The sequence below is a fragment of the Lonchura striata genome, chromosome 18 (genome assembly GCF_046129695.1).
Source record: "Lonchura striata isolate bLonStr1 chromosome 18, bLonStr1.mat, whole genome shotgun sequence".
In the NCBI taxonomy this organism is placed as follows: domain Eukaryota; kingdom Metazoa; phylum Chordata; class Aves; order Passeriformes; family Estrildidae; genus Lonchura; species Lonchura striata.
In genome coordinates, this window is record NC_134620.1 from 8084041 (window position 1) to 8111832 (window position 27792).

The following is a 27792-nucleotide window of genomic DNA, read 5'->3' on the forward strand; positions in this document are numbered from 1 at the left end:
CTGCTGTAAGCAGGTGTGGGCCTGACTCATCAAAGAGGCAGAGAACACCACTGAAGTTATGGATTTTCACATTACTGCAGTATAGAGGGAGCACCGAGTTCATGGAGTTTTCACCCCTTAATACAACAGAAAGGATTCTGCCCACCCATTTGTGGGTGGGCAGAATCTTAGATGCTGCCCTAAGAAAGCAAGTGTTGGTCATCTGGCTTCTCTCAGGTATAGTCACAGCTCCTCATTCTTAGGCAAATTAAAAAAAGGTCCCAAAGTCTGGCTGCAACTTAATGAGAGACAGAAGACACAAAAGACACAGTGACATTTAAAACTATTAATGTTTGAGTTTCAAGCTTCCTTTTATCCAAGAATTTGAAATATGCTCTCTCTAGTCTAAGGATTTATTTCAGGGACTCCATTTACTCTTCAAACCTCCACTGGAAAAACAAAACCAAAGAAAACCTACTAGCAAAATCCTGTGTTTCACTTCTCACATGCTACTGAAACAACAGTGGTTTGAAAAACATCTGAAGAATACAGTCTTGTTATTGCTCCAGTCTGTCCTTGGGAAGATCTGTGCAAACCAAATGTGTACAGAGCTCCCAGGCCAAGGCACGTGAGATTTTGTATTGTGCTGTCACCTTGGTTCACCAGCAGAGCATCACACAAGCCCCTGCCCACACGCTCCTGTTCGTCCTCTGGTCTTTTCTTTCTTCCAAGAACTTCACACAGAGCCACTTCTCCTCCCTGTTTCATGCCCAGGAGGAAGGTACAACCCTTCCAAGGGCCTCCAACAGCCTGCTTCAGGAGGCAATTCCTCTTTTCATGAAGCTTTATGGTTTGCTTCAGCTCTTCAGCTCCATCAGTTCCCCAGTTCTGTCCCCACACATGCGGGCATTTACTTGTTGCATTTTGGGAAACAAAGAGCCAGCAGCAGGGAAGAACAGGATTTTCTGAACCGCAAGGCTGAACCTCCCATCTCACACCACAATATCCATAAATACTCCCACAAAGGAGAACAAGCAGTGGTGCAGCCTGAAGCAGGAGCTTTTTAGAAGTTTCCCAGCATTACAGCTACAAAATTTTGGTAGAACAGAGCAAATAACTTAGAGCAACTGAGGAACAGAGGCAGGAACAGGTAAAGACATGCTAAGAATATGCTAAAATCCTTATATTCAGTGAAATGCCTTGTTATTTTAACACTCAAATGCAGGGACAGAACTTCACCAGTGGCCTTGATCCTACTCCTACTGAATCAAATCTTAAATTAGTGGGAGAAATGAACTCCTGGGAAAAGAAGTGTTTGCAATTCAACATTTGTAAGCAGCCTTGTTACAAACACCCAGTCCATCCAGTTTCAAATGTGATTGTTTAACACACTTTTCTGTCCATTTTATTTTCCTTAATCATTATTCCTACATTTGGAAAGACCTTGAGTCCAGACATTTGTTTAAGAAAAAAAAACAAACAAACAAACAAAAAAAAACCCTACACCAACCAAACCCACCAAAACATGTTTTTATTTTTAGTAACTGCAATGTAATTTAAGTAAAAATTGCAGCCAGCCTGATGCTCCACATACAACAGCTCCAGACCCTGGGGACAGGTGGTTAAGCAGTACAGCCTCAGGAAGTGCAATTGCTGGAATGCTTTGCTTGGTATGTCCATTGCTGTTACAAAGCTGTGCACTCACACAAAATGGACATTATAGGCTCTCACATCTCCAACAGCAACTTCAAAGGAACACAGCTCCTACTGAGGCATTTTCAGAAACAAAACACTTCCATTTCCACATCTTGCACAGGGGTCCTCCGGCAGCTCCAAGGCTTCCTCATTGTGCTGAAGGACTCAGCTATGCAAGATCCTCCAGGGGAGGCAATGGCACATTCTCACACCTGAGGTGATGTTCCACACCGGAACTGGGCAGTAACTGCCCAAAGAATTCAAAAATCCACTGTCCTGTAGACAATTATTGCCTCTGTGGCAGAGCTCACACAAGTGTGTGCCTCCATTCAGTTGCTCCTGTACCTAGTTCAACACCCCAGTGAGTCCCAAAACATTCCCTTTGCCCAGCTCTGCTACAGAGGTCACACCTGCTGCCAGAGGGAATGCTTGGGGGAGCAAGGAGGACTCAATACTGGAGACTGCTACACCTCTTCACTCCAAGGCAGTAAAGCATATCAGACCTGTTATATGTGAGAATGCATGAGTGAATACCTACAGAGATCCACGCCAAACCTCACACTCCCTTCTTATTTGGTTTTTCTAATATGACTTGACCAATTGCTTGGAAAATGATGATTCTGTTGCATGCTGCACCTCCATGAACATTTCTTCCACGAGCCTTCCATCACAGACTCACAGCAGGGATGTCACTAATGCATTAAATGCTTTTTCATCTTGCCAGATCTACAATTTCATACTCTCTCACATCAGTATTATCCTCTAGTGAAATGCTTCAGGAACAAAGTGCTGAGGAAGGCCAGCTTTACTGAGGTCAGTGCCTGAATCCGGAATGTTAATAAAGTATTTTCCAAAGCGAGAATAACAGAGAACTGAAGAGCTTTTGGCAAAAGTCACTTTAAGTGACTCCTCTCCCCTTCACAACTTCATGGCCCTGAGGCAAGCCAGCACTTTGAGTTTCAGATCCAGATCAAAGCCGTATGTGATACTGCATGAACACACATTTTAACAGTTCCAGACTTCAGGATCCTTCTCAGTTTCATAAACTCTTTACTTACTTCCAAGGCCACTGCAGATACGCAGCACAAACTTCAACAGCCTTCATCCCTCATGAGCAGGAAGGGGAATGGCCAAGGGAGGACTCAAGAAGGTGACACTCAACCCCCACATCATGGCCACACTTCTGGTTTTCAGCATTTGGGTCCTCTACCAGTGCTCTCGGGTACAAGGCTGCTTTTGTGGCCCAGAACTTCAGGAAGCATGACTATTCCCAGCAAAGGAATGATTAGAAGTTATTCTTCATTCTTTTTAATTACTATTTCACAGCTGTCCTTATCTAAACACAACAGGCCTTCAGTTAATGTGGCAGAAATCCATTGTAGTATCTCTCCTATCTTTATCTGTATGGGTTATATAGACTTGTCATCCACCTCAAAGTCATTTATTCATTTGGTTTAGTTTTACTTAATTGTGATCATTACAGCTAAATAATTACTTCTTAGAGGCCCTGTAACTGCACAGTAAAATTTTCTGACAACTCATGGCTTAAAACTACCACCTTTCATTAAGCAAAGTATTCTCTAATAAACTGCTGTGCTACCAGATTGAGCAGTTATTCTGTGAAAATACCTCAGAATGAATCCAGAACCATTACTCCAACAGAAGAGATAAAACACCACATCTCTGTCTAATCCTCAGCTATGACAGACAGTGTGAAAATTAAAACCATGACTTTTTTTTTTGTTTTGATATGGGAGAAGAATTTACAAGCTAACTGAAAACCATGACCTAAAGTGATTAACTACAACCTTCCACTCTCAAGCTTTTCCGCCTATCAACACAGAAAACCCAGAAGACATGAACACAGCTGTATTGCACGGGTCAAAAGACATGAAATACATTTTTTTTTTTTTTTTTTTTTTTTTACTGTTAGCATTCTGCTCCTTACCTCCAGCTTTTTCCTTTATGTATTAAGAAAACCGAGACTAAACCAAAATCCCTTGGAGCTGCTAACTAGATCATCTATCTCAAACTCAACAATCCATTGCACATAATTTGACAGGTACAGTAGCTGTGGGTCAGGCAATATGAACAGCACCAGACAAATCAAATCCCTTCCTAAGACGCTCACAGGAAGCATGACACACAAACAAGTACCCAAGCAAACCAGCATTCAGCCACCTCCAGCAGGCAGGACTGTGATTCCAGGGAATCCTACAGACAAAGAAATGCTCACTGGAGGACCCAGCTGAAAGGGCTACTTTCCCCTCAAGGGAATCAGCATCCTATTTGCATCATGAAATGATTCAGCCTTCTGTTACTGAGATGGGTGGGTGAAAAACAGGGTGTTAAACCAAGCCAGAGAAACTCTTTAACAGCCCCAATGCAATGAGCCTCAACAAATTTAGGGATGTATTAGCAGTGATGCATTACTGTGGCATTTTCTTATTCTACAGTACTCTGTTTTAAATCACAAAGGCAGGGGAGAAAAAAGAGGATTAAGAAAAAGACACAACCTCATCCTAGTTGGAGAAGCAGCTCTACCCTGCCACCACCTGAATTTATCAGGTTTCCTGAGGCATACAAGGTAGGAGAAGGAGGTTACCCAGGAAAAGCACCTATGAATTAAAGGAGTCTATATGATCTCTATTTATTTAAATCTAGTCTGCAACAGCTTTGCCCTAGAATACTCAATGACAGTTGAAAGTAAAGAATAATATTTGAAATATTTTTACACCGAGTTGTAACTCCATTGTAACTACTAAGATGACAGCCAAGAAGAACTTTATGTTTAAGATAACATTTAGAGTGAAAAACCACCGTTTTTCCTCTGGTATGTCCAGCAACAAAATCAAAGAGAAAGCCAGGGAGCGCAGTATGGGAAAAGCAAACACTGAACAAAAGCACAATAGCAAAGCTTTCTCTTTTAAAAGCACTATTTCTAGCTGCTCATGTCAAAGAGCTCCCTAGATTTATTGAGCAGGACGAGAAGGTCAAAGAACACAATGGCTCGCTTTTTTTGGGTGTTTCACCAGTTAACGCAACAGAGACAAAAGCAGATTCTCTCTCGAACGCTCTGCTAGAAAGAGCAGCTCAGCTTTTGCTCTTAGTTCTCAGCTAAAAACGAAAACACAAGTAAACAACCCCTTCCAGCGCTGCCAGCTTTCTCCACGCCACCAGGACCCCGCAGACGCGGCCGCAGAGCCCGAGGGAAGGACTCAAGTTTGGCACTAACCTGTTTGAGTTCCGCAGGCATCTATGCGAGGCGCAGGTCCCGCTGTCCCCAGCACGGAACACCCCCGGCTGCCCGCAGCGCCGCGGACCCAGCCCGCTGCTCCCACCGCCTCCGGAGCCTCTTCCCCGGGCGAAGCTCGCTCCTTTTGTGCCCAGACCGGTACCCTGGGCGCCCCAGAGCCCCTCCGCAGCCTCCCTACGGACTGAGCCCATCCAGAGAAAAGCCGCGCTCCGCCGGCAGGACGGGCACGGCCGCGGCTCCGGCAGGGGACGCGTCCCCGTCCCTCTCACATGGCCGAGCGCCGCTGCCCCGGCGCCGGGAGGCTCCGAGCGGGGGGCGGCACTGACGGGCAGCCGCAGCCGGGGCGGCCACGCCCGGCGCGCCGGGGGAGCGCGGAGGGGCAGGGCCGGGCGGCGGGAGCGGCCCCGGCCGTGCCCGGCCGTGCCCGGCAGTGCCCCGGCCGTGCCCCAGCGGCCCCGGCCGTGCCCGGCAGTGCCCCAGCGGCCCCGGCCGTGCCCGGCAGTGCCCGGCCGTGCCCGGCAGTGCCCCAGCGGCCCCGGCCGTGCCCGGCAGTGCCCGGCAGTGCCCCAGCGGCCCCGGCCGTGCCCGGCGCGGTCCCTCCGGCTGCACCGAGCGACCGCGCGCCCGGAGCCCCGGGGGTTCCCCCGCTCCCCGGCCCGCCCCCCCAGATCTCTCCTGATGGATTACGGAGACAAAGAGGGAAGCCGCCTGCGCCCGGCGTCTCGGAGCGGTAACCTGCTGGCTCCGGCGGCACACAGCCCTTCCCACAGCGCCCGCCCGGAGAGCGCAGCTGCCTCCCGAATTACAGGGCGGTCTGCAAGAAAGAACAAGAAAGGAAACCTCGCTTGCTTACTTTTTGCACTTCACTTCGAGATTAATGGCATCCCTAGTGCACCAACACCAGAGAACGATGATCTTCCATCGCTGTCTCCTCCCCTCTTGTATTTCACACAGGTGCGGTGCGGCTTAGAGCTAAAAAGTACACCTGGCCTCATTTTTTAAAGCCATTCACCTGCCCAAAAACCTGTCTCACATTCATTAGAAGATTGCCTGGATAAATTACTCATTACCAAAATGAATGCCAGGTGTGCTATGCCTTGCATCCACCACATTCTGCAACAAAACCTGGGACTTCACAGCACGGTTCAACACAGTTGTCACATCCATCTACTGGCAGTACCTAGTTTTTAACATTCATTATTTGAACAAGGCTGTGAACCTCTATGAAACACCTGGGAAGAAGGAGATCCTTCCCATACTTCTTATTCTAGGATCTGACCCTTCCTTTTGCTCTTTCCACAAAATCGCAATAAGTGATGTATTAAATATTTTAAGACATCAAGTCTTGAAAGAAAGAGATTTAGGCTGGTAGGTGTAAACCAACCTTAACTAAACCTGAAACATTTTTTCCCCTGGAGCTACAACAGGGCAAGAGGAGATGCTCAGCCAGCCCTGAAGCAGAGCCCTGCCCTTCCATGGAAGCTGTTGGCCAGATCTGGGAGGGACTGAGACCCCAGTGCTGAAAACCCAGCACTGCTTGCAGATACCAGCCAAGAAGCAATGGTGGGTCTCCCTTTTCCTACGAGGTTCCTGCAGCAAACCACAGCAATAAGTAAATCCAACACTGTAACAGCTGGTGGCTGAACAATGGTAATTAAGGACTGAAAGACACTGGCATCAAATTAGAGACTATCCTTGGAAAACAGTCATGGTCAGAGTTAGGGAGACCAACTATACACCAGGAAGAAAAGTACAGCTGAATTGTCTTTAATTATCAGAATAGGCACCTTGCACAAAAAGTTATTTTCATCCCAGCTTCCATGTTCCTTGAAAATTTTAAAACATCCTTCCAGTGTCCCCATAACTGTTAATTTGTATTAATCTTACCAGAGGAACCTGAAAAAGTGGCATCTCCTCTACAGACATTGAAGAGTGGAAGAAATGTTTCAGACCTATTTAATCCTAATTTCAGCCTTCCTACTACTGCCAGTGTCAGCATTCCAGATGTATACTAGAGCTAAGGCTTTGTACTTTAGGAGCAGAGAACAGGGCAGAACTACTTTACTCAGCTCATCCTAGTTTGTTTAGAAATAAATGCTTTCAAGTTTGACAAGGGCATTGGTAGATGTTGCACAAGGTTTAGCTGAAGTGATTTGCTTCACTGGAGGGAAAAGATGTATTCTATTTACAGGGGAATAATTTAGAGGCAACTGTAGTGTCTATTAATAAAATACATAAAGGCCAAAGCAAAAGCAATGAGGTCTGTATGAGTCTCCTGTACTTTTGCACAGTGCTCTCCCACCCCTTCTCCTTGTCCAACTTTTCTTCAGTTAACAAACTAAAATAGCTCCACTTTTGTTGAGGCCATGCTGGCACAGAACAGCACCATTCAATTTAGCCATGCACATGGCTGTATGCCAGACCTTTATACCCTGTCAAAGAAAAAACCAGTGTAAAGCCTATATCCATAGGGCACTGAAGGAGCTACTCCTGCATGCAAAGTGACGAAACTGAAAACCTTCCTAGCTCGACTTGCCAATTCTTACTCACATAAGAAGTCTCTCATGTTGTAAACCCACATGTATTTGTGCATGCCACGCAAGATTAGTACTGCTCAATTTTGAAGTTCCACCTGCTGGAGTCAGGTTATTATTTAAAAACATGCTTTTCCTCTAAAATATAAAATAGATGCTTGTAGGCCTTCTGGTAGTAAAGTAAATTTTGAAAATGTTTTGACTCAAAGCTAAAAGATTGTTTTTAAGGGAAATTACATCTCAAGTCCCCATAGCCTCTTGCAATATTTTACTACCTCATACAATTTTGAATGCTGAGATTTGGCAATGTGAAATCAAAGAACTAATTACCTAAAAAAGAGTTATGGATTAGATCCCTAAGGTTATACTGAACTTCCAGATTCTGGCAACAAACACTCTATCCATTAGTATCAGACTGCTGACTACATCACAACCTTCCCCTTTTTTTTTTTTTTTAATGAACCTTAAATTCTTAATCTGTCTTTTTTTTTTTTTTCCCAGCTGCAAAAGTAGGGTGAAACCTTCTTTCTTCTTGCTGAGAAATTAAAAATTTATAAATAGGAAGGGACTTAATTCTTTGGAAGATGGAATAGTATAGAATCTCAGCCAAGCTCTCTTTTCTTATTTTCACCCATTACCCTTAAAAAATTCCCCATCACTAGTGCTGCTCTATAGATTGATCTTCTCTCAGAGGCAGTAAAAAGGAAATGGTTTACAGCTCTGCCTGGGATCATAACATATGGCTTCAGTGATATGTAACTTCCATAAACCCAACAGAGCAAGAAGGCACAAAATGAATGAAGAATCCCAGCTAACCATATAGGCAATATCACCACCATCATCCATGGCAATTCCCCGAATTAGAGAGCCTGTATTCATACAGGGACTTCCATGCCAAGGGTATTTGATTGTCCTTTTGTGATTTCACACAGCACATAAACAAGGTAAGTGGGAGAACTAGAGCACAGCAGCCTGGGATGTGTCAGAGTGCCCTACAGTCGTGATTTCAATCCACACAAATGCAAACAGAACATCCTATCGCCAAGATTGAAATCTTTTCCTGTTAGCACTATCATCATTTTTGAATGTATTTGAAAAGTTACAGGAGCCCTTTCAAAGCATCTGTACTTGCTCCAAAATGGCTGCATGACTAGTAGGACACACCCACCCAGGTATCTCCAACGTTGCTATGGTTTTGACAATCTTCTTGCTCCCTTACTGCAAGTTTAGAAATGGAGACAAAGCCAGATTGCCTCAATAGGGAGCTGTTGTATAAATGGAGGATAATTTCAGGTGTCTTCTTTATTTAAGAAGTCAGTATTAAAAAGAGGTCTAAATAATCACAAGGCTGAAGAACAACACAGCAAAGCAGTCACTTTCTACAGGCTGACACCACTAGGCATTTCAGTAAGTTCAGGGGATTTTAATTTGTATACCAACACGGCTTCCATCTTTCTACATCTAGCATCAGTCAACTCCATTTCATCTAAGTTGTCATATGACAGGACAAGAACAAGGACGGTCTGGTGACAGCACTGCTTACATTAGAAGCAAAGGACAGAGGAAGGTACATGTCACTGCATATAGGTCACAACTGAATGAATGACCTCCTCCCCGCAGCTTCATTTAGGTAAGAATTACATTTAGGTAAGGATCAACAGCACTTTAAAGGGAGAAAAAATATTAAAAAAAAAAATTAATTACTGTGACATTTATAACAGAATGACAACAGCAAGGAAAACAGATCAAGTTAGGGTTGGTACTGTGACCATAATTTCATGCTGTAGTTATTGGAAAGGAAAACAAAGACTCAAATGCAGGAAAGAAAGACCCAGTATTAACCATTTTTCATTTCTTAGATTCTGTTTTGGTTTGTGGATTTTCCAGACGATTTGTGCTGTATTTCATGCTGCATATTACAAACTCTTGCTCAGAAGGGACCAGCTTAACTTGTCATTCTCTCGTCCAGAAGGCAAAAATGTGGTTTGCCATGATGTACCGGATTGATAACTGTCTGCACAATCTACCCATTTTCATGGTAATTACTGTCCTCTTCAAACCAAAACCTGAAGCTGTTTTGCAGTCCCTTCTGAAGAGAGAATTAAGGTCTCTGTGTAGGAAATTTATTCCAGAACAGGTTTCTTGTACTTTAAATAGTTATATATGAAAATAAGACTTTAAAAAAGGAAGAAGAGCTAATCAGATGGCTTAGAAACACAGACACTACAGTTCTTTTCAATCTTTAACTACAGTATTCTAAAAATGCCCTGTGCCAGCATTTTAGATTAAGTCCTTAAAATGAACTCTGACTGTATTCCACAGCATTTCCCAGTCACCACAACTGCGGATAAAAAATATTCTCTCCAGCTAGTAATTTAGTAGCTTAAAAAAGAAGCAGTTGTTGGGGTTTTGTTTGGTTTTTGTTTGGTTGGTTTGTGTTTTTGTTTCTTTTTTTTATAATACCTAAATAAATAGTAAACTGTGACATACATTTAAATCAAAGGCTCTAATTATAGTTGGCACACAGCCTCAGGCTGCCCATGGCCATCTTTGGCCATTCTGTTCTCAGTCACACGGATGACTTCAGTGAATCACTCCACATTTGAGACAAAGCAAGCAGGAATGTAATTTGAACCATTAACAAGATGGCTTAAACTAGCAAAAGACTCAGTAATTTATCAATGTCATCATAAGCCAACATCTCTTTTGGGCTCTTCCAGCATTAGTTCACAAGAGCTTACAGACACTGCAGACACCTGAAAGGGAACCGTAGAAAAATTTTGAGTTTAAAATTGAGGTTGAACCCTACGGGTCCAAAGCCCAAAAGGCTCAGGGGAAGAGGAAATTGCCAGGTTGGCTGCTTGGTGGTTTTAAAGCTTCTGCAAAACCTTTCTGCAGCCACATGTGGCTGCGAGAGGGAAGAGGCTCACAAAGGCTGACCAGCTCCTGGCAACGCCTCGCAGGGATGAAGCTCTGCCTCGCTGCACCCCTGCCGATCAAGGCCTGTATTAGGAACAAAATCTTTTCCTTGAAGTGGGAGATACAGTACAAAAAGATTTTGTGATGGTTTAAAATCTTTCTTCCTGAACGTCCCAACTAAACTAACACAGTTGTATGCTTGGGAACTAAAAAGTAGGACAACTGAGAATCTTAAAAGTCAGGACAATTAATCATGTTCTGCTGTCTGAACTGAGAAACAAACAAGCAGCAGGACATGAAAAATAAATCACAACTTTAATGTAAGATGATTCATGTTAATTATCAAGAAGCAAATGTGGTAAATGGGACTAGAAAGGTTTTTTTTTTAAAAATCCTGTTAAACCTGATACTACTCTTTAACATTTACATTTTAATGTCCCTGTTTTAAGACTTTTTTAATAATTACTTGCTGTTTTACTTGCTAATGTTGTAACACTCAGAGACATAATGCAAAGAAAAACTTAAGATGACTGACTACATAATGAGAACACACTGCAATCAGAATTTAATTTTAATGTTTTTCTCTTTTATGTTCTCCTAGAATAAAACATAGTTCTATTAGTAAAGCAGTGTAAAATCATGGAAAATTACTATAGAACAGTGAATTTGTCATTCAATTTAAATATTTTTAATTAAAACCTGGCACAGCTCCAGGCCAGAAAGGCTAACAGTTGTGAAAAGTCATTCTTTCACAAGTCTTGTCAAATAAACTAAGAAAATACTTGCTTTTCAGTTGCTTCCAAAACCTCATTCAATAAAAAATTACACTAAGCAAAAGGAGTTGGAACCATCAAGGCAAATGAAACTGCAAAAATATTTGAGATGCTTAGGGCAAACATGGCCATTGCTTTGCACTATCACAATCATTACTGCAAAGCAGTTGCTGTCCTGCAGACAAACATTAGATGGCACTTTGGAATTCAGCAGTTCCCACAGAGAGTTGCACAGCACATACTTAACAGATGAAGTGTGAGATGTGAATGTGAGGCATTTATGATGACAGAGAGAAAAATTACATTTCTGCAAAAGTGTGATTTTTGGACCTGGAAGTGTATTTTCAACCTGCACATGTAAAGCTATAAAATAGTATGTAATTGTTTTGAAAAAACCCCAAATCTTATAGAGAATAAAGTCATTCTTCCTCCAGACAGAGGGTCAGTTTCTCAGTTGCTGGGCTCCCTTTTTAATTTTTATTGAATCGTTTTGAATCTACTTTTTAAACTAGACTCACTAACGAAGTTTTACACAAATACTTCTCAGATAACAGATCAGATTTTGAGTAGATTCAGCTGCATGCCAGCAGTTCTGAGCCCCAAATAACTCTCCTAAGTGGGGTTTAAGTAGTTTGCTTATCAAATAAATCCCTTCTGGAAAGAACTGCACAGCTTCTGATTCAGCTGGTCAAAGCTTCTTAACTGCTGCTGAAATTGATACTATTATTCCCATTCCCTTGCATCTGTGTTTTTACCATCTAAGGCCTTAAATGAAGACTGAAGAATAATCACAGGGTTGAGACTATTCAAGAAACAGAAGAAACAAGAGCATGTAAATTCTTGCTGGAGTAATACTTGAGTCCATTTTCAGAATCTCTCATATGATATGTACCAAGATGCCTCCTGTTGCACAAACTTTTTTTAACTTCTCTTTTTTTTTTGGCTTCTGCTATGGAATTCCTCCTGCAATACATAAATCAGGCTATAGGATTTCCTTTGGAATTTGGGTCATCCCAACAGAAAGGCAAACAGTAGGAGCTCCTCAGTGGTGCCACAAGCCATGCTGTTGCTTTGTGAAGTCTCTAGCTGACACCTGCAGTGATTCCAGGAGAGCTCCTGCTCCAGCAGCAGCACTGCCCCAAGCCAGCTGCAGGGCTTTGTGCCCAAGGAGCACCAGCTCCTGCTCCTGCTTCCACTCTTGCTCAGCTATCAGCCAAAGGTCCTGGCTCTCACTCTAAACCAGGAGCTGATGCTTTCAGAGATGGGACAATACCCATAAAAAGTTCCAGCCTCCAAGCTAAATGCAATTATTATCATGTCCAACACAGGAGAAGCCAGGGATGGGGGCAGATGGGAACACATCTCCCTGAGAAGTAGCTGAGTAATGGATCCTGATGCAGTTCCTAATTGCTGGGATCCCTAGGTAGTGTAAGTACCTCTCAGCTCACACTGAATTCTGATCTAAGAACTCATTCTCCCATGGGAATCATATTCCCAAATCTCCCTCCTCTTTCCCCCCAGAACCTTTGAATAGTTGCACATATGTAGAAGCTGAAACCTGACCCAGGTCACTCCTGGAAGCTCAGTAACTCTACTCACACTGAATGTGCAGGGTCAGGCTGAAGGCAGGATGAGTGCCCCTGTAACTGCCAGGATCTGCTGGCCAAAGGAACACGAGCCAGACAGAGAGAGGGGAGCTGGGCAGGGCCAGCAGCAGCCACAGATCGGGTGAGAGGTGACTGACACCAAACCATGCTGCACCCCAAAGCAGAATGTACATTTCTATGGGTTCCACTGGGTCTGTAAAGGAATAAGGATTATCCTTGCAAGTTCTTTCAACATTTTGCTACCTATCAATACTGGCAGAAGGAGGACATCCACGGGTTAACTACCAATGAGTTTTTCCTCGGTATTTGGCAATGTAGCAGGAAATAGTACTGTAACACCAGGGAGCTGTCATGAACCGACAGCATTGTTGTCTGTACCTGACCTTACCTGTAAGGCAAAAAAAAAGGAATTTTCCATGTTGTCAGTCCCATAATGTGAGCACAAATATGTTATATAACACAGAAAGCCAAGAGGCACTAGAAATTCAAAATAATTATGTGAAACTTTACACGCAAAGATGGAACTGCATTCTGTAAGAGATGCAGAAGAGAGAAAGGAAAGGTGAAGATTTAGTGAAGCTCAGTAACCATGGCTGGTTTTTTTTTCTGGATATGTTTAAACATACATACATTATTAAGTAACCATTATATACAATATTAATACACCCATATTCTTACTATCAAAGCACTGGAAACAGTCCCTATATTCTAGCAGTCTGTATCACATCAGTGTGGGCAGAGAATCTTAAATAAAAGTAACAAAATACAGACAGAAGTTCTATTGTTGCCCAGGCTCACTCAGAAAGGTTAACTTGAAGGAACTTTCTTAGAAAAGCAATTTGAACTAATCTTGTAATTTTTTTTTTTTAATTCTCCCCATGTGTTCTGGTGTGCTTTAGAGTTCATCTTTTATTTGAAAAAAACCCTCAGTTCACTAAATGTCAAAACTTCTGTTTTGGCAGAAGTCACAGGTGCCACAGAATACCAAAAAGACTGAAGAATATTGGTACTTAATAATGGCTTAAAAATACTTGCCTGAAAAAGAAAAAAAAGCCAAATGTAGTTGTTTGTTTTCAAGCAGGTGTTATTTCTCTGGAACATAAGCTGATATATAAATGATCCAAATTGTAACTATGAAAATATTCTGTAGCTTTTTTCCATAAGCTACTTCTCGAACAGCTATAATCATATTTGCAAAGTGAAGAAAAAAAAAATTTATTAACTTGGTTCATTTTTAATATAATAACATCTCAACAAACCCACCACTGGGAAGCTAAAAGAATCACAGTAACAGTCAAATGTAGTAACTTTTTAATTATTGGATGACTCTGTGAGTGCGAAGATTTCTCAGATCAACCCATGTTACTTCTTACAGGCACAGAAGAGTCAATATATCTGGTAAGTAAAACCCTGCACCAGCACGTAAAGGGATGATTTCTGTTATTTGTACCTTGTGAGATTTGGCAATTCCCACAGCTTTCCTACCTGTAAGAAGGGGAATAATGCCTTTTTCTGACCTAGAAACCCCTCTCAAATCCCTATAGGGCACTACAGAATCTCTGAAGTCAAAGAATTGTTACAGTGTTTTGCTGGCAACAGAGGTTTATGGAATGCTGTACTTTGCTTTGGTTATGCAACATTAACAGGAATGGAAGTTGTCACCATGTACTGATGGGAAACAGTCTTTGAATGCAAACCTTGTTCAGCTCCCCAGATGATCAGATTTGACAGAGCTTCTCTGAAACCCATGGAGCCAGTTTAAACCATGTGAGGATACAGCCTTGTGTTTAATAAGTATCACGTCTCATGTTTTAATAAAAGTATATATACATACATATATATATATAAAAGAATATTCTTTATTATTGGTAGGTTATGTTTTGTGGTGGTTATACTGCATCTCTGTGTCAGCCTGTCACAGCACATAACCCACACGGGCACATCTGGATCTCCTTCCTGCCCAACTTCAGCTCCCACTGTGAAGAGCAGCAGAAAGCTGAACTGGAAACCAGGTAGATTAAATTATACTTCATACATGAAAAGCAGTAAGATTTCTCAGGCTTGTAAGAAACATTATCAACTAGATACTTGACCATGTAGAGGATACATGATGGGTGCCATTCACTAGTGATTACTGGACTGTGCACAATTGTCCTGGAAAACTGATCAGAAGGCAAAGACTGCCAAGACTCCCGTGGCCTGAAATACTGTAATAAACAATGTACATGATTTAACCTCAAAAGTCAGAGAAGCAAACACAAATATACATTAACAGACCACTCTTCTGTCTTTAGTAAAACCAGAGTTTCCCTTCCAAAACCCAACAGCAGTGACCAGCCATGTGACTCCCACCACTCAAGGCCAGAGACAGTCAAGGACATTTTTAAAACCTGCAGTTGAGTTTTAGGAGATTTTATTACCCTGATAAAAGATCTGTGGCCAAAGTTTCATTAAATGTTACATTTTCCAGACTAATGCCAAGGTTTTCACTGTGTAACTAATGACCTTTTGTCCGGAGGGTTCTTAGTCTGAAAGAACACTTTATTTGACCCTTCAGAATCTGCAGTAGCACATGTATAAAGCTGCTATCTTCCCCAAGTTCTCGAGTTGAGGCACCCTAATTCATGTCACTGGCTGCACACTCAGCAACAAACTCTAATTGCAGCTACAGGAGAAGCCTGGGGAAGCTGCACAGAGCAGAAATTATATTTACCCATCATTCAAGTGCATCAAGCACAAAAAGCACTTTTGTCCCCATTCACCAGGGCCTGTGTGGGTTAAAGGGGACTGTCCCTATGGCAGGAGCTGCTCACAGCCTCCTGCAGGAACACAGATGGGTACAAACCTCTGCAGAGCCTGCAGGTTTGGCAGGCACTGCCTTCTGCAGTGGGCTATGAAAGCACAGATGCCTTGGCCACTACCTGAATAAAAGACTCTCACTCATATTAATGAGAGACATTTCAACAACACTTAGGACCTCCCATTGTGAGGACAGTGTTTCCCAGAAACCCCTCCTCTGAGAAAGTTTCTCCTTAAAGAATAATCTCAGCTATTTCTAACTAATATCTGAACAAACCATTCATGATTTGTTTAGATTGTTCAAGTAATCTATTTCTCCCATAAAAAGGTAATTTTAAAGGTTTAAGGTAATTTTTAGAAAGAAATATCCACACTTAATGCAAAATCAAGAAACCTATGCAAGCACTTTTTGGCAACAATTACAGCACATCCCTGACCTCATTTGCAGATCTGGTATTTCTCTTTAAGGGCCACAAGACACAATGACACAGACACTCACAGAGAAAGTCAGCAAGTGCGCCAGAGTTCACATGTTCTTTCCAGTATTTGAAATTCACACTGAACAGGCAGAACTCACCAGCAAGTGGCTAAGTGGGCTGTCTAGGACAAGGAGTTATTGTTATGGAACAAGTTTAAAGCTGCTCTTAAAAAAAAAAAATGAAATTAGAGTTCCAGTATTCATTAATTAGAATCAATATTTTCATAAGACCTTGATTTTGTCTTTTGAGAACTTCAGAAAACTGTTACACTCCTGGCACATTGCCCACATATATAGTACTTTTCCTTGTCTAAAATGAAAAGGAAAAAAAAAGGCTTAATTTTCTGTTCTAAGCAAGGAGTAAGTGTGAAATTGTATATTAAAAGAGTTCTGAGAGAGACTCTATTTACAAAGCCCTGACTATACACATTACCCTAACAAATCCCTTTGGCTGATTCCTGTTTGACAAACAAACAACATGGAAAACTGATGCCTGATTGTGAAGATCATTAAAGATTATTTGTCACTGTCATAAAATGGAGTTAACTCACATTTCTTTTGTCCAAATTCTACACAGAATAACTAGATTATGTATAAAGCCCACGCAAGTTCCAAATGGAAAAGCTGGAACTTGAGTTATTTTGCAATATTCCTTAGAAGAAGCTGTCGACTGGAGTGATCTGCAGCACTCGGGCAGTGCTCACTGGAACAGCCTCAGAGGTGGATTTCACTGTAGGGTGTGAGCAGTCCCCACAGGCAGCAGAGCACAGCCTTTTGCTTTGTGTACTCTGCACAATGACATGCGACACAGAACACTAACCATGAAAATATTCTATATATTCTGCATAAGACTGGAGGTACAGCTTTCATCCTTCAGTGAAACACTTTTTAATTCTAGTCAGTCAGGTGGGAATTTGGCCCTTGGTATATTTTATGAAAATTCACACAACTAACCTTACATTGATTCTTAACTGTGCATATTTAGCTATTTAACCATTTTATTTCATATACAAGGTACTCTAAAAGCCTCAGTGCTAACTGGCAATGAATTAAAGCTCCCTCACCCAGTGGCAGGGAGCTGAGCATACGCAGATTCAGCCTGGGGTCACTTAGAGGGGCTGTTTCTCTGTAAGAGTCACGTAGACCCCAGTAACTTAAAACTCTTATTAAGTTTTCTTGGAAGTGGTTAGACCTTAAGCCATTACACTGCAGAAAACTCATGCTTCATCAGTTTTGTGGATAAGGAATTTCATTCTGAAGCTATTAATCAGGCACTTTGCACAAAGTCATTCAGAAAAAATGAAGGTGAACTTGTCCTTTTCCTATAAAAAATAGGTAAGCACCTCTCCCCTCTCCCAGCCCAGCTGCTCATCAGAGGTTAACCACCTACAGCTCCTACCAAACATGGTCAGACTTTTAGCCTAACCACTGCAGGCTGCTCCTTTCACATGGAATCCCAAATTCAGGCATCTACATGTAAAAAACCATGGCAGCTGTTACTAGAAAAGCAGTGCTGCCATAGTATAAGGTAAAATCTGCCTCAATACAGCTCAATGCAAGTATAATTGTAAAACAGTCTGGTATAACTGGGAAACAACTTCTGGAATCCCCATAGCCCAGAGCTTCCTTCTCAAATGAACAATGTTTTCTTAGGAAACAGACCTTCACAAATAGTACTATTGCTTCTGCATGACTTACCTTGTGTGTCAGAGGGGTTTCAGAGCTGAAGTAATTTCAAGACGTAAGTAGTTTGTCGTTGCACATTTAAACAGTTAAAGAATGTGTATCAAGCAAAACAGTATTTGGAAATCTAAAGCTACCCACAAAGCCAGTTTGCATCATTAAAATAGTCTATCAATTCACTGCACATGAGAAACAAATTATGAAGTCCTCCCTACACAAACAATAAGGCTTTGCAGGAGGGAAATCCCTGCTTTTCATGCTGCTCCCTCTATTCAAAGTCCAGCTATTTCTAATGGAAATTTTGTTTGCTATGGAGATTATGATTCAGCCTTCTTTTACAATCACCAGCACATCACCAGACTTAGAGCAAGTGCACAGATTAGAGAAGGGTGTGAAGATCCCTTCTTAGGGTTTTTACTCAAGCATGCACACACTTTTAGAAGTATCCCATGAGCTAAGGGGGAGAGCAACTTCCAAGCCAAGGCTCCGAAGGCTCCCAGTTGACTCGATGAAGCACACACGCTGCACCCCAGTTTGGGGCTATCGGAAGACAAGGCAACAATGAAATGCTGACAACACACGATGCACTGACTGCCAGGAATGGGACACCGTGCTAGGGACTCTAGTGACAGTGAAAGGAGCAGGCTTTACCTGCAGTACGAGCTGCTGCCAGGCGGTTGCCAGGGGCTGACCATTGCCAATGTTGCAAATGCTCATGCGGTCTGCGGGCTGATTGGCACGCTCGAGTTGCAGGGAGACATTGCGCCGCTCCTCCTCAAGTGCGCGGGTGAGCCGCTCGAAACGAGCTTCTTGCTCTTTAACAGATGCTAAAATGCTGGCAGCAGACCTGATATCATAGTCATCCATGACTGCTTTCAAATGCTTCCTGCCTGTTAACTGACGGGGCAAATGGAAAGGGTTAGGTAAAGAGTGGGGAGGGCACGGGTCAGAGGTTAAAGATAAAAATGCATATCGTTAGTCACCTTGCTGAAATACTGATCGCTCTAAGAAGCAAACTGCAGTGCTTTTTGAAAAGCATCCATCTTTCCATCCATTGATCTGATTTTAAATTAAAAGTAATTAATCTAAGACTTCCCTGTTCAAAAAAAAAAAAAAAAGCTCACCTTTGAGAGAATTTGTATTTAATTCCTTTGATCTTTTTGCTAAAACTGCTCTGACAAGGGTTTTCATCCCTCTTGCAGAGCTAATTTCACTGTGCAAATAATAATGTACTTAAAAGAAATATATTTAAAAATATATGGCTGTAGAGGGAATGAAGAACATTCTCACTACAGACACCTGGAATTTTTGTCTTCAACAACGTAAGTGAGAAGTTTAACATTTTTAAGGACAGAAAATTCATGATAGAAGAAAACAGTTCTGTCTATTTTTCCACACCCCCGAAACTTAACAGACAGCAGCTGAAAATAGTTTTCATTTTAAATTATAGCAGCACACTGTAACATGGAAAACATTTTTAAATGCAGAGTGTGCAATTGCAGTTGAAATGCTTGATGATTTCAGTCAATGAAACAGTCCTTCATGCAGCCGTTTGCTAATAATGCAAATGAAAAAGCAAACATCTTCCATGGAAAACACAGGACTGCTCGTCTTTCAATGCAGAAAAAGGAACTCAGGAACCAACTAGGTGGGTTAGAGCTTCTGCTTTATGTCTTCCCTATCAAGGTTATGAAACAATGTATTTAAAACCCTATCTCCACCTGTATGGTGCATGCAGAAAACTCCTCATTGCTTCCACAGATCTGTGACCTGAACACCATTTAAAATGTTTTACTAGGAGTATGAAATCAGCAGTATAATATAAACATAAACTATGGCCTCAACAGAGTTCTTAGTTAAAATGAATCAAGTAACCTCTTTACTACTAAACTACTTAAAGCATCTCTGAGACAAGCAGAGGCAGAACTGTCTAAGGCTCCTGTAATTCAAGAACTGTTCATGTTCTGTGCTAAGTCCTGAGAAACTGTCCCTTGGTTTGCTGCCAAAGATTCTTTGTTTTCCATCTATCAACAAGGATTTCCATGAGCACAGATAGTTCCCTGCTTCCTGATGCCTTTCAATTCATCATTCAGTGCTTTTAGATGATGCACATTCTTGACTGATCCAATTTCCATGACTGTTACATTTATCAGGTGTCTCTCCTGTGCAGATTCTTTGGTAGATCATAATAATGTTGTCATAACACTGTTATGTTCCCAAAGAGGAGTATTAGTAGTGATTAAGCTGCATGTTTTTACAGTTTGTTGGGAACTCCTAAGCATGCTCAAGATCTCTTTGCTTTTGTCAAATAGGCTGAAATCACCCAACAGGCCAAAAAGACACTGGGGCAAGAGTGACAGACCCAAATCCAATGATATACACCATGATTTCACGGGGAGTAACCTGCGAGTAGCTCTCTGTTCTGTGTTTATTGTTAACCCTTAGAGAATTACTGCTGGAAGGAATCAGAGTAATATAAAATCATGTTAGGAACAGTGTAAGGATTATTATGTATTAATCTCATAACGTGTACTTATAACCATGACTTGAGCCTTTCATGTTTGCAGACCAGTAGGTACAAGTGAGTTTTGTCATTTTTGCATTGATTTAACTTCTATTGAAATTCTGAAATAAAACAAAAAACCACCAAAGGGTTTTCCAGATGTCACAGACTAGTCAAACACAGACCAAACTGCCAATTTCTAAGACCTTCCAATAGATTACTAAAAATCTACAAAACCTTCAGAGAGTACTTGGTTCCTGTAAAAGAGAATCACAACCCTCTAAAAGGATAGTATGATTCATGGGAAGTCACAGGAAGACCCACCTGCACTATCTCAGCATGAGTTAGCCCTGGCACAGCTAGACATGAACACAGCCAGACTTTCCAGACCTCAGCTGGTTTATGTGCAGCCAAGTTCCATGTTTCTGCTTTTGTGCTTCCCTGCTTTTGCACAGATGGAGACAGCTCTGTTTGTTGTCACTGCTCCCAGGAGTTGCAGGCATGCTCACAGACTCCTTGGAGTGTGAAAGAAGTGGGACTGCAAAGACCCTGGCACAAGTCAGATTTTGGAAGAAATATACCTGGGGGTAGGGGTGGCATTTTTAGCCATACATTCCTAAAGACAACTCCCAGGTTACTGATCATCACTGCCCTCATGCTAGAGCAGATCAACAGCCTGACTGCCGCAGATCCAAACACACCTCACGAGGGGATATTCCAGGCCCAAGAAGAGTTTGGATCAGTCAGGGATTAATGAATGCAGACAGGCCCCTTTGAGGTGCTGCAGAGCAGGAATTCAGGTCTTCACGGGGACCCTGCTTTCAGGAAGTGTCTGCAGCTAAAACTGCTCTTTTTCACAGGAAATCGTGATATGACACAAAAGTCATCTTTTGGGGTCCCACAGGCTGGGTATGTCTGTGGACGGATTTAAAAAAGTAAATCTAGTAGTGATATACAAAGAAGACGACAAGATGTTATCTACAGTAACTAAATTTAAAACAAACAGGTTTCTTGTAGAATATATAATGCAAATTTCTGTTCTAAGGAAAAGCATTAGCAACAGCGCAAGAAAAAATCAAGAAGTTCCTCTTCAGAAGCAGTTACAGCTTTAGTAATAAAAATTCAGTTGATGAATGAGCTGGTATATAGATTTTAAGTCACATTTTGATAATGTGACAAAGATCCCATTCAGAAAATCCTTAATGAGATATAAGCCATTAATGCCACACATGAGAAAGACTAGAAAATTTGGGTTTTATAAATGGTAAAATCTTTAGAGAGATCTTCCTGCAGAAAGTATAGTGTTGACCTCATTATAACCATAAATACTGTGCTTCTTTACTCTTTGCAAAGAAAAACACACACAGAAAAGAAACTGCATAAATTTTCACATGTACAATTAGTGACCACAAAAATCCTAATTGCTATGCAGAAACAGCAGCAGGACCAATAACTGCCTTTTAAGTATTGTTGGACGAAGGTAGACTTCTGCATTTCAAATGTTTTATTAGCAGATAAATACTTGCTTGCTGTTGATTGCACCCCTAATTATTTAACCAAGATTTCAGCAATTTACATTATCAGCAGTCTAGACTGGAGGAGAAAAATAAAAGTACTGACTCATGTGTCAGTTACTCAGGTTGCCACTTGCAATTTGCTACCATTTGTAAATAAATTAAAGTGCATTGAAAAGGGTATCAATAAATGAAATTATTAGACCCAGAGGAGCCAGGTAAAAATTATTCCTTAGGCTGCACTTCTAAACACAGCAAACAGTTGCCTACAGAGTATCAAAGGCTACGCTGACAGCAGCAAATCTCTCTCTCCTGCCTACGTGACTCTAAATGCATTAGTGTTGCACTGGAGTTAGAGCAAGGTGAGAGGAGGTGTTTATTCTGACAGTTCCACTAATGCATTGAAAGGCCCCTTCTAAGTCAATACAACCCGAGTGCTCACCGAGGATGAAAATCAGCCCAGTGCAACAGGCCAGAACAGGGGTCCTGCTCATTGCTAATGCCCCAGCTCACAGCGAGTCTGAGGCTCTTGGAAACACTGCCAAGACTCCAAGGGTCACTTCGTGCTCCACAAAAAACGTGAGTCAACTCTGCATGCTAATTTTGCTATTTTAGGATGTAACTGATAGTCAAGAGTTTTTGAAGAGCCCTTCAGATTAAGAGGGGTCAAGTTCGGTGAGATTTGGGCACCTAAATCCCAACAGTCACGGAGAACCTCAAATCCCCTGCACTTTGAAGTCCTGTGTGTGCTGAAGGAGATGGCTCTGTGAGCGAGCTGCGTTTGGAGAGCGCGCTGTCCTCCCGCCAGCGACACAGCCCGGACAGGCTGCGCCCAGCTCAGCTGCAGGGCAACGGGCTCGCAGGGACTGCTCCCACCCAGCAGCCTGGTGTGAGAATTCTCAGTTCAGTCAGAGAGAAAACGAAGGTTTCTAACCAGGCAGAAGCCTGGGAAACCGTTGGGAAAGAATGTAAACAATTCTTTATTTCTCTTGCTGTTCACACTGTGCGTCATTCACTGCACACGAATGGTTTGAGATGTTTTTACTCTGGGACCAATAGAATGGGTCTAGATGATACTCTCTATAAAAGAGAGATGTATTTGAAATAAATCAGAGTTCTACTCTCTCGCCTTCTGAAGTGGAGTCATTTCATACGTCCTGCCTCAACAGCATCAGTCTGGATGCTGAACTCAGCTGCCCCACTACTGCTCTAGCTAACACCAGTCCAAGTCCATCAGTCCTGCTGGCAAGAGATGATTCTGTGAGCATCAAGAAGCTCATTCAAAGAGCTGCTCAGCAGCTGCAGGAGCATGAAGGCCTGTGACTGTGCATGGAAACAGCAGCTTTGTGCTTCTCCAGGGAAGAAAACCAGCAGAGTAAAAGCAAAAATGGGGCTTAAACAATCCATGGTACTGAAGCATAACACATGCTATGACATTGTCAGCCCCAAGAGCCACGAGAGATGAGCAGCATAACATGAGTGTTGCCCTCCATGCGACACCAGAAAGCATGCAGAGAAAACTGAGCCATACACACCTAGTGAGGTACCGAAGTCTGAGGGTTAGAGCTGCTGGGACATCACCCACTAAGACTAGAACAGGACAGACAAAGCAGGAGAGCAGCCTCAAGAAGAATCAGCTACAAGAGAGAGGAAAGAGAGACAGAGTTAGTTAATAAGGTATTATAGACTCTTCTATAGTCAGATCCTAGGTTTTTCTCATTGTATTGCAGAAATTATTTATTACACTGTTTTCCTCCTAACTTGTAGTAAAAGAAATAATATTCAGAGAAGGCAATCCTGAGACTCCTAAGGAAAAAAAAAAAAAACCACCCTAATTAATCTAATTTGTTATCAGTGATCAATACTTGCATGTTCCTGTGAGATTTACAGTTAATGTCCTAAACCAGGGAAAACTCTAGACTGGAAGGAGGATTTAAAACACAGAAACCTAACAGGATGCTCTCGGAAATGAGAGCTGTTATTTGGGCACACAACTTTAGGCTCCTGTCAGATGTACATGCCCCAAATGGCTCAAGATCATTTCACAGATCCCTGTCAGAGAGGGGACATTCATTTCTAAAAGATGCACACAGCAAAATAACTTTTCTCTCTGCCAGTGTGTGTACCCAGCTGATCCTGTATGACCAAACCAAAGCAAAAGAAGCTTTTGGGTATCAGGTCATTTTGTGTAGCTCAGTAAATCCCTGATTTATTTTGTCTTAAAACATCTATGATGGAAACTTCTCTGGGTCAGCAGCTGCCAATTTAGTCCCTGTTTTTGCTGGAGAAAGTAGAGAACAGAACCCATTTGGTGAAGGCATGGTTCTGTGAGGCAGCACTGCCAGTCTTAAGCTACTACCACATCAGAGATGCTGCAACCACATGGCACAAAATGCAGAGCCAGTACAAGTCACACTGCTGGTTCAAATGTTTTAGAACATTTTCAGAGAGGAATGTTGCCCTGGCAGGTTTTTTGCTTGACCAGGTACTGTCTGCCTTCCTGAAGCCAGCATAAACACAATTTCTTATGCTTCAGCCAAATTACCAGAAATATGATCCTTTCTTCACATGGATCCAACCTCAAAGAGCATAGAACCATCATGCCAGAAATATCATTTTTTCTTAAACTAACAGAATTAAATTCTATGCTCAAAACTTATATAGCTGGAACAAAACTGTGCATAGATATGCCCAAAAAATGAAAGTCAGGAGGCAGAGTGTGAGAAAGACTAATTCTCAAGTAAATGACCAGAGAGACTAAATTAAACACAACTGAGTTTCTAGAGATAGAAGAGTAACACTTTGGACATATATATATATATAAAATACATGTAACACATTCCAAATAAACTGCTTCTCAGACTTTATGCTGAAATCTATCTTTGAGCCTGGTCCTCTCGCTGCTGTGGTTGACTGAGTTCTAATTTGACCCTTATGTGACAACCTCCACCAATGAATAGCAATGAGGAATGCACAAAGAAAGCTATTTCAATATAGTTCTCTGGTAGGCACAGACAGACACGCTGTGCTGGTGTCAAAAGAAACAACAAAAAAGCTGGTGAGGGTTTTTGTGTTCCTTTGGACAGAGGCAGTCTGTGAAACAAGGTTTTAAGTAGCAAATGAACGAGAGCAGAGGAAATGGTAACAGGAGAACTCCTTGAGAAGGAACTTTGCATCTTAAGGACATTGCAATGAATACTGCAGCTCCCCACTTCCATTACTGCTGAAAAAAAAAGTCAACATGAAATATTTGAACTTTTACATTAGTAAGAAATTTCATCTAATCATCCAGCAGGAATAATTCTGTATGAATAAATAAATAAATAAATAAATTTGATATTCTGCAAATAAATTTGCAGAATATCATATTATGAACTGGGTTAAGCCACATAAACAAAAGCATCCAAACATATGCTTGTAAAGGCAATACAGTTCCAAGACTTAACTCACTAAAGAACTGGCTCTGGTCAATAGCATCACAGCATCTCCAATCTTACCAAAATGGTTCCCAGTCCATTTAAAAAGAAATTATTTAATTAGCCTTTCAGTTGAAAGCACTGAAATCACACTGTAGTACCTCAGAAAAGATAAAGTTCTCAACAAAAAAAATCCCCAAAATTTTCTTATATCTAATTCAATCTCTATGTATTAATCACTGCATGTTTAAATGACGACAAATCTTTCTAGAGCTTCCCTTTGATAAAGATTCCTCACTTCAGCACTTTGCTACTTGAGTTTTTCAGGTTTTCATTCCAAAATTTCATGCACTGTTTTCAGGGCTTGCTGATATAGTGTGCCTACATAGCCTTAATTATACTGTAGCTCTCTTTCCCCAGTAAGGTAAATTTCAACTGCTATTTTCTTCCAAATGGAAAAGAAAATAAATTATGGAAATACAGAACATTTTTCTCACAACTGCATATATATAGAAACATAAATAATTCAGTTTAATGCTCTAAAATTCAAACTGAAATATTTTTACAAGGGCAATTTTTAAAGTAAATGCTTTAGCCTATGGTTACTTTTACCCAATGTAAAAAAAAATCAATTTCTTCCTAAAATTTGTAATTTATAAACCAGAACAGCAAAGAGCACCTTTCTGAGCTCTTTGTCCCTGGGCTCTAAGGACTTGTCTTCATTGAATAAGCTGAACTCCTCCATCACAGCACTCATTATGCCACACTTCCTTCAGAGATCAGTGTTTGTGTTAATTAAGCATAGAACAGCACAGCAAAATGGCAGCATATTACTTCACACCTACTAAGTGTCCACACTAAGGTTTAATGGGGTATGTGATAGTCTATAAATTCACACTGCGCACTGTAAATTCTCTGTGTAAACAAACATTCCCCAAATATTTCCAAGTGAGTGTCTAGGTGGAATAGTTTTTGTAATAATCTTGTAAATATTGGAAGACTGAACAAGGCAGAGATGATTTTTCATGGAAAAAAAAATCAGAAAATTTTGATTACTTCAGCAATTCTATTTAACATTACAACTTATAACAATCAGGCCCATGTTTACATATTGCCAAAAACTTTTTCTATTTCCCTTTGTAGCTTTTGTTCTTCTATAGAAATAAAAAGTAACTTGAAAGTCAAAGCTAGAATGAGCAAGATCATACTTTGCAATCTCTCTTAGAATTTGAATAGTAAATTTGCTGCATCTCAAGCTTCTGACACCTTTCCTTCTGCCTTGGAACTTGCCAGACATGATTGCTAGCAGCCTGATTAGTCCATAGGCCGATCACTTAAACACCCCAGAACACATGTCCTTGCATACTAAAGCTGCTGCGTGCCATCGATTTTTCAAAGGTCTCCCCCACTGAAATCAATAAGGAGCTCTGCTTAAAAATGGATTGCACTTTGTGGTCCCTTTCTGAGTTGTGGATATCCAGGCTTCCAAGTATTCTCACAGCTGCTCTAGCAGCAGCTCCATGTCCCCCACTTCCTCTGGTCACACCAACAGACCCTCCACTGATCACTCTGAGCACAACCAGACAACAAACAATCCCAGCACAAGTGTTTCACTGGAATAATGTCTTCCAAGCAGCAAAGGAAAACCCTCCAACAGCCTATGTGACTGCTAAATAGCATCAGGCCTTCAATTAACCATGGAAGCTGTTAACATTTTCAACAGAAATTACTTCCTTACTCTAGGGCTTCCCTCGCAAGCAGAGCCACCCAAAATCAATACATCTGTTCTCACAACAGGGCTATTTCAATGAGAAAGAGAAAAGGGTAAAGATCAAAAGCAGCACAGCTCATAACTCCAGTCTGTCCTTCTTTCCCAGGTATTTTAAAGCTTGGCTCCATTAATATACATTCCAATCTGGCTGCAAATAAGCCCAACACATAAAGACACTGTTACAACCTCATGCAGTTACTTCCACAGGACACTTACAAGATACAAGAATCCTCATTTTTCTTATCTCTTAGGTGTTTAGAGTTCTGACAAAAGGGCTTCCATTTTAAGAGAAAGGCTACTGCCAGGAATGTGACTGAAACTGGCTCTGTGTGGGGAACTACAGCACAGCACAGCCCTGTATTTAGGAGCATTAAATAATACAGGACCAAGATACAGGACCAAGAGTCAGTGGGGCCGGCAGCAGCTCCCAAAGCCAGGCCGTTTGTCACACAGAGCAACTGAAACATTACAGTGAGGCTGGAAAAATCTGCAGAAGCTCATAATAACTCTTCCATAAAAGACACTATTGTGCTATCATCAAGCAGATAAATAACAAAATGGCAAACACCAAAGCTGAGGCCAGCTCTGCAGTTAGGCAGCCCAGCAGCTCCACCCGTTCCAAATGCCCCCGAAGGCATCGGGCAGCGTGTTTAGGCAGCATATTCAAACTAAGAGCCATTAGGTAGAAAATTGTCCTTTCATTACACATTTTGAGAGGGAAAAAATCCAACTGTGACCCCACAGAACAGTGAGTGTTTAAGCTCAGCAACAGATGTGTCAAATGACTTATCCCAACCATGAGGAGTTAATTGATGCTATAAATAGCACTCTGCAGACAAAAAAAATCCACTTAATTCTAGTATCC

At 41.6% G+C, this 27792-nt stretch overlaps 1 protein-coding gene across 14 annotated transcripts in view; it reads right to left on the minus strand.

Moving 5' to 3' along the window:
- Positions 1-27792, minus strand: part of ARVCF (ARVCF delta catenin family member) — a 248924-nt gene that overhangs the window by 132731 nt on the left and 88401 nt on the right. For 8 of the 14 annotated variants that reach the window (XM_021544511.3, XM_021544512.3, XM_021544513.3 and 5 more), the window contains 2 exons: positions 23276-23377; positions 18375-18620 (listed from right to left, as the gene is read on the minus strand). The exons of 2 other annotated variants lie outside the window; for them this stretch is intronic. In XM_021544511.3, the coding sequence (XP_021400186.2) occupies positions 18375-18590 (216 nt within the window). In that variant the 5' untranslated portion in view covers positions 18591-18620; positions 23276-23377. Of the gene's footprint in view, positions 1-4909; positions 5253-18374; positions 18621-23275; positions 23378-27792 lie in introns of those variants that run through there. 4 more of the 14 variants (XM_021544518.3, XM_021544523.3, XM_077787168.1 and 1 more) reach the window with 2 other exon arrangements.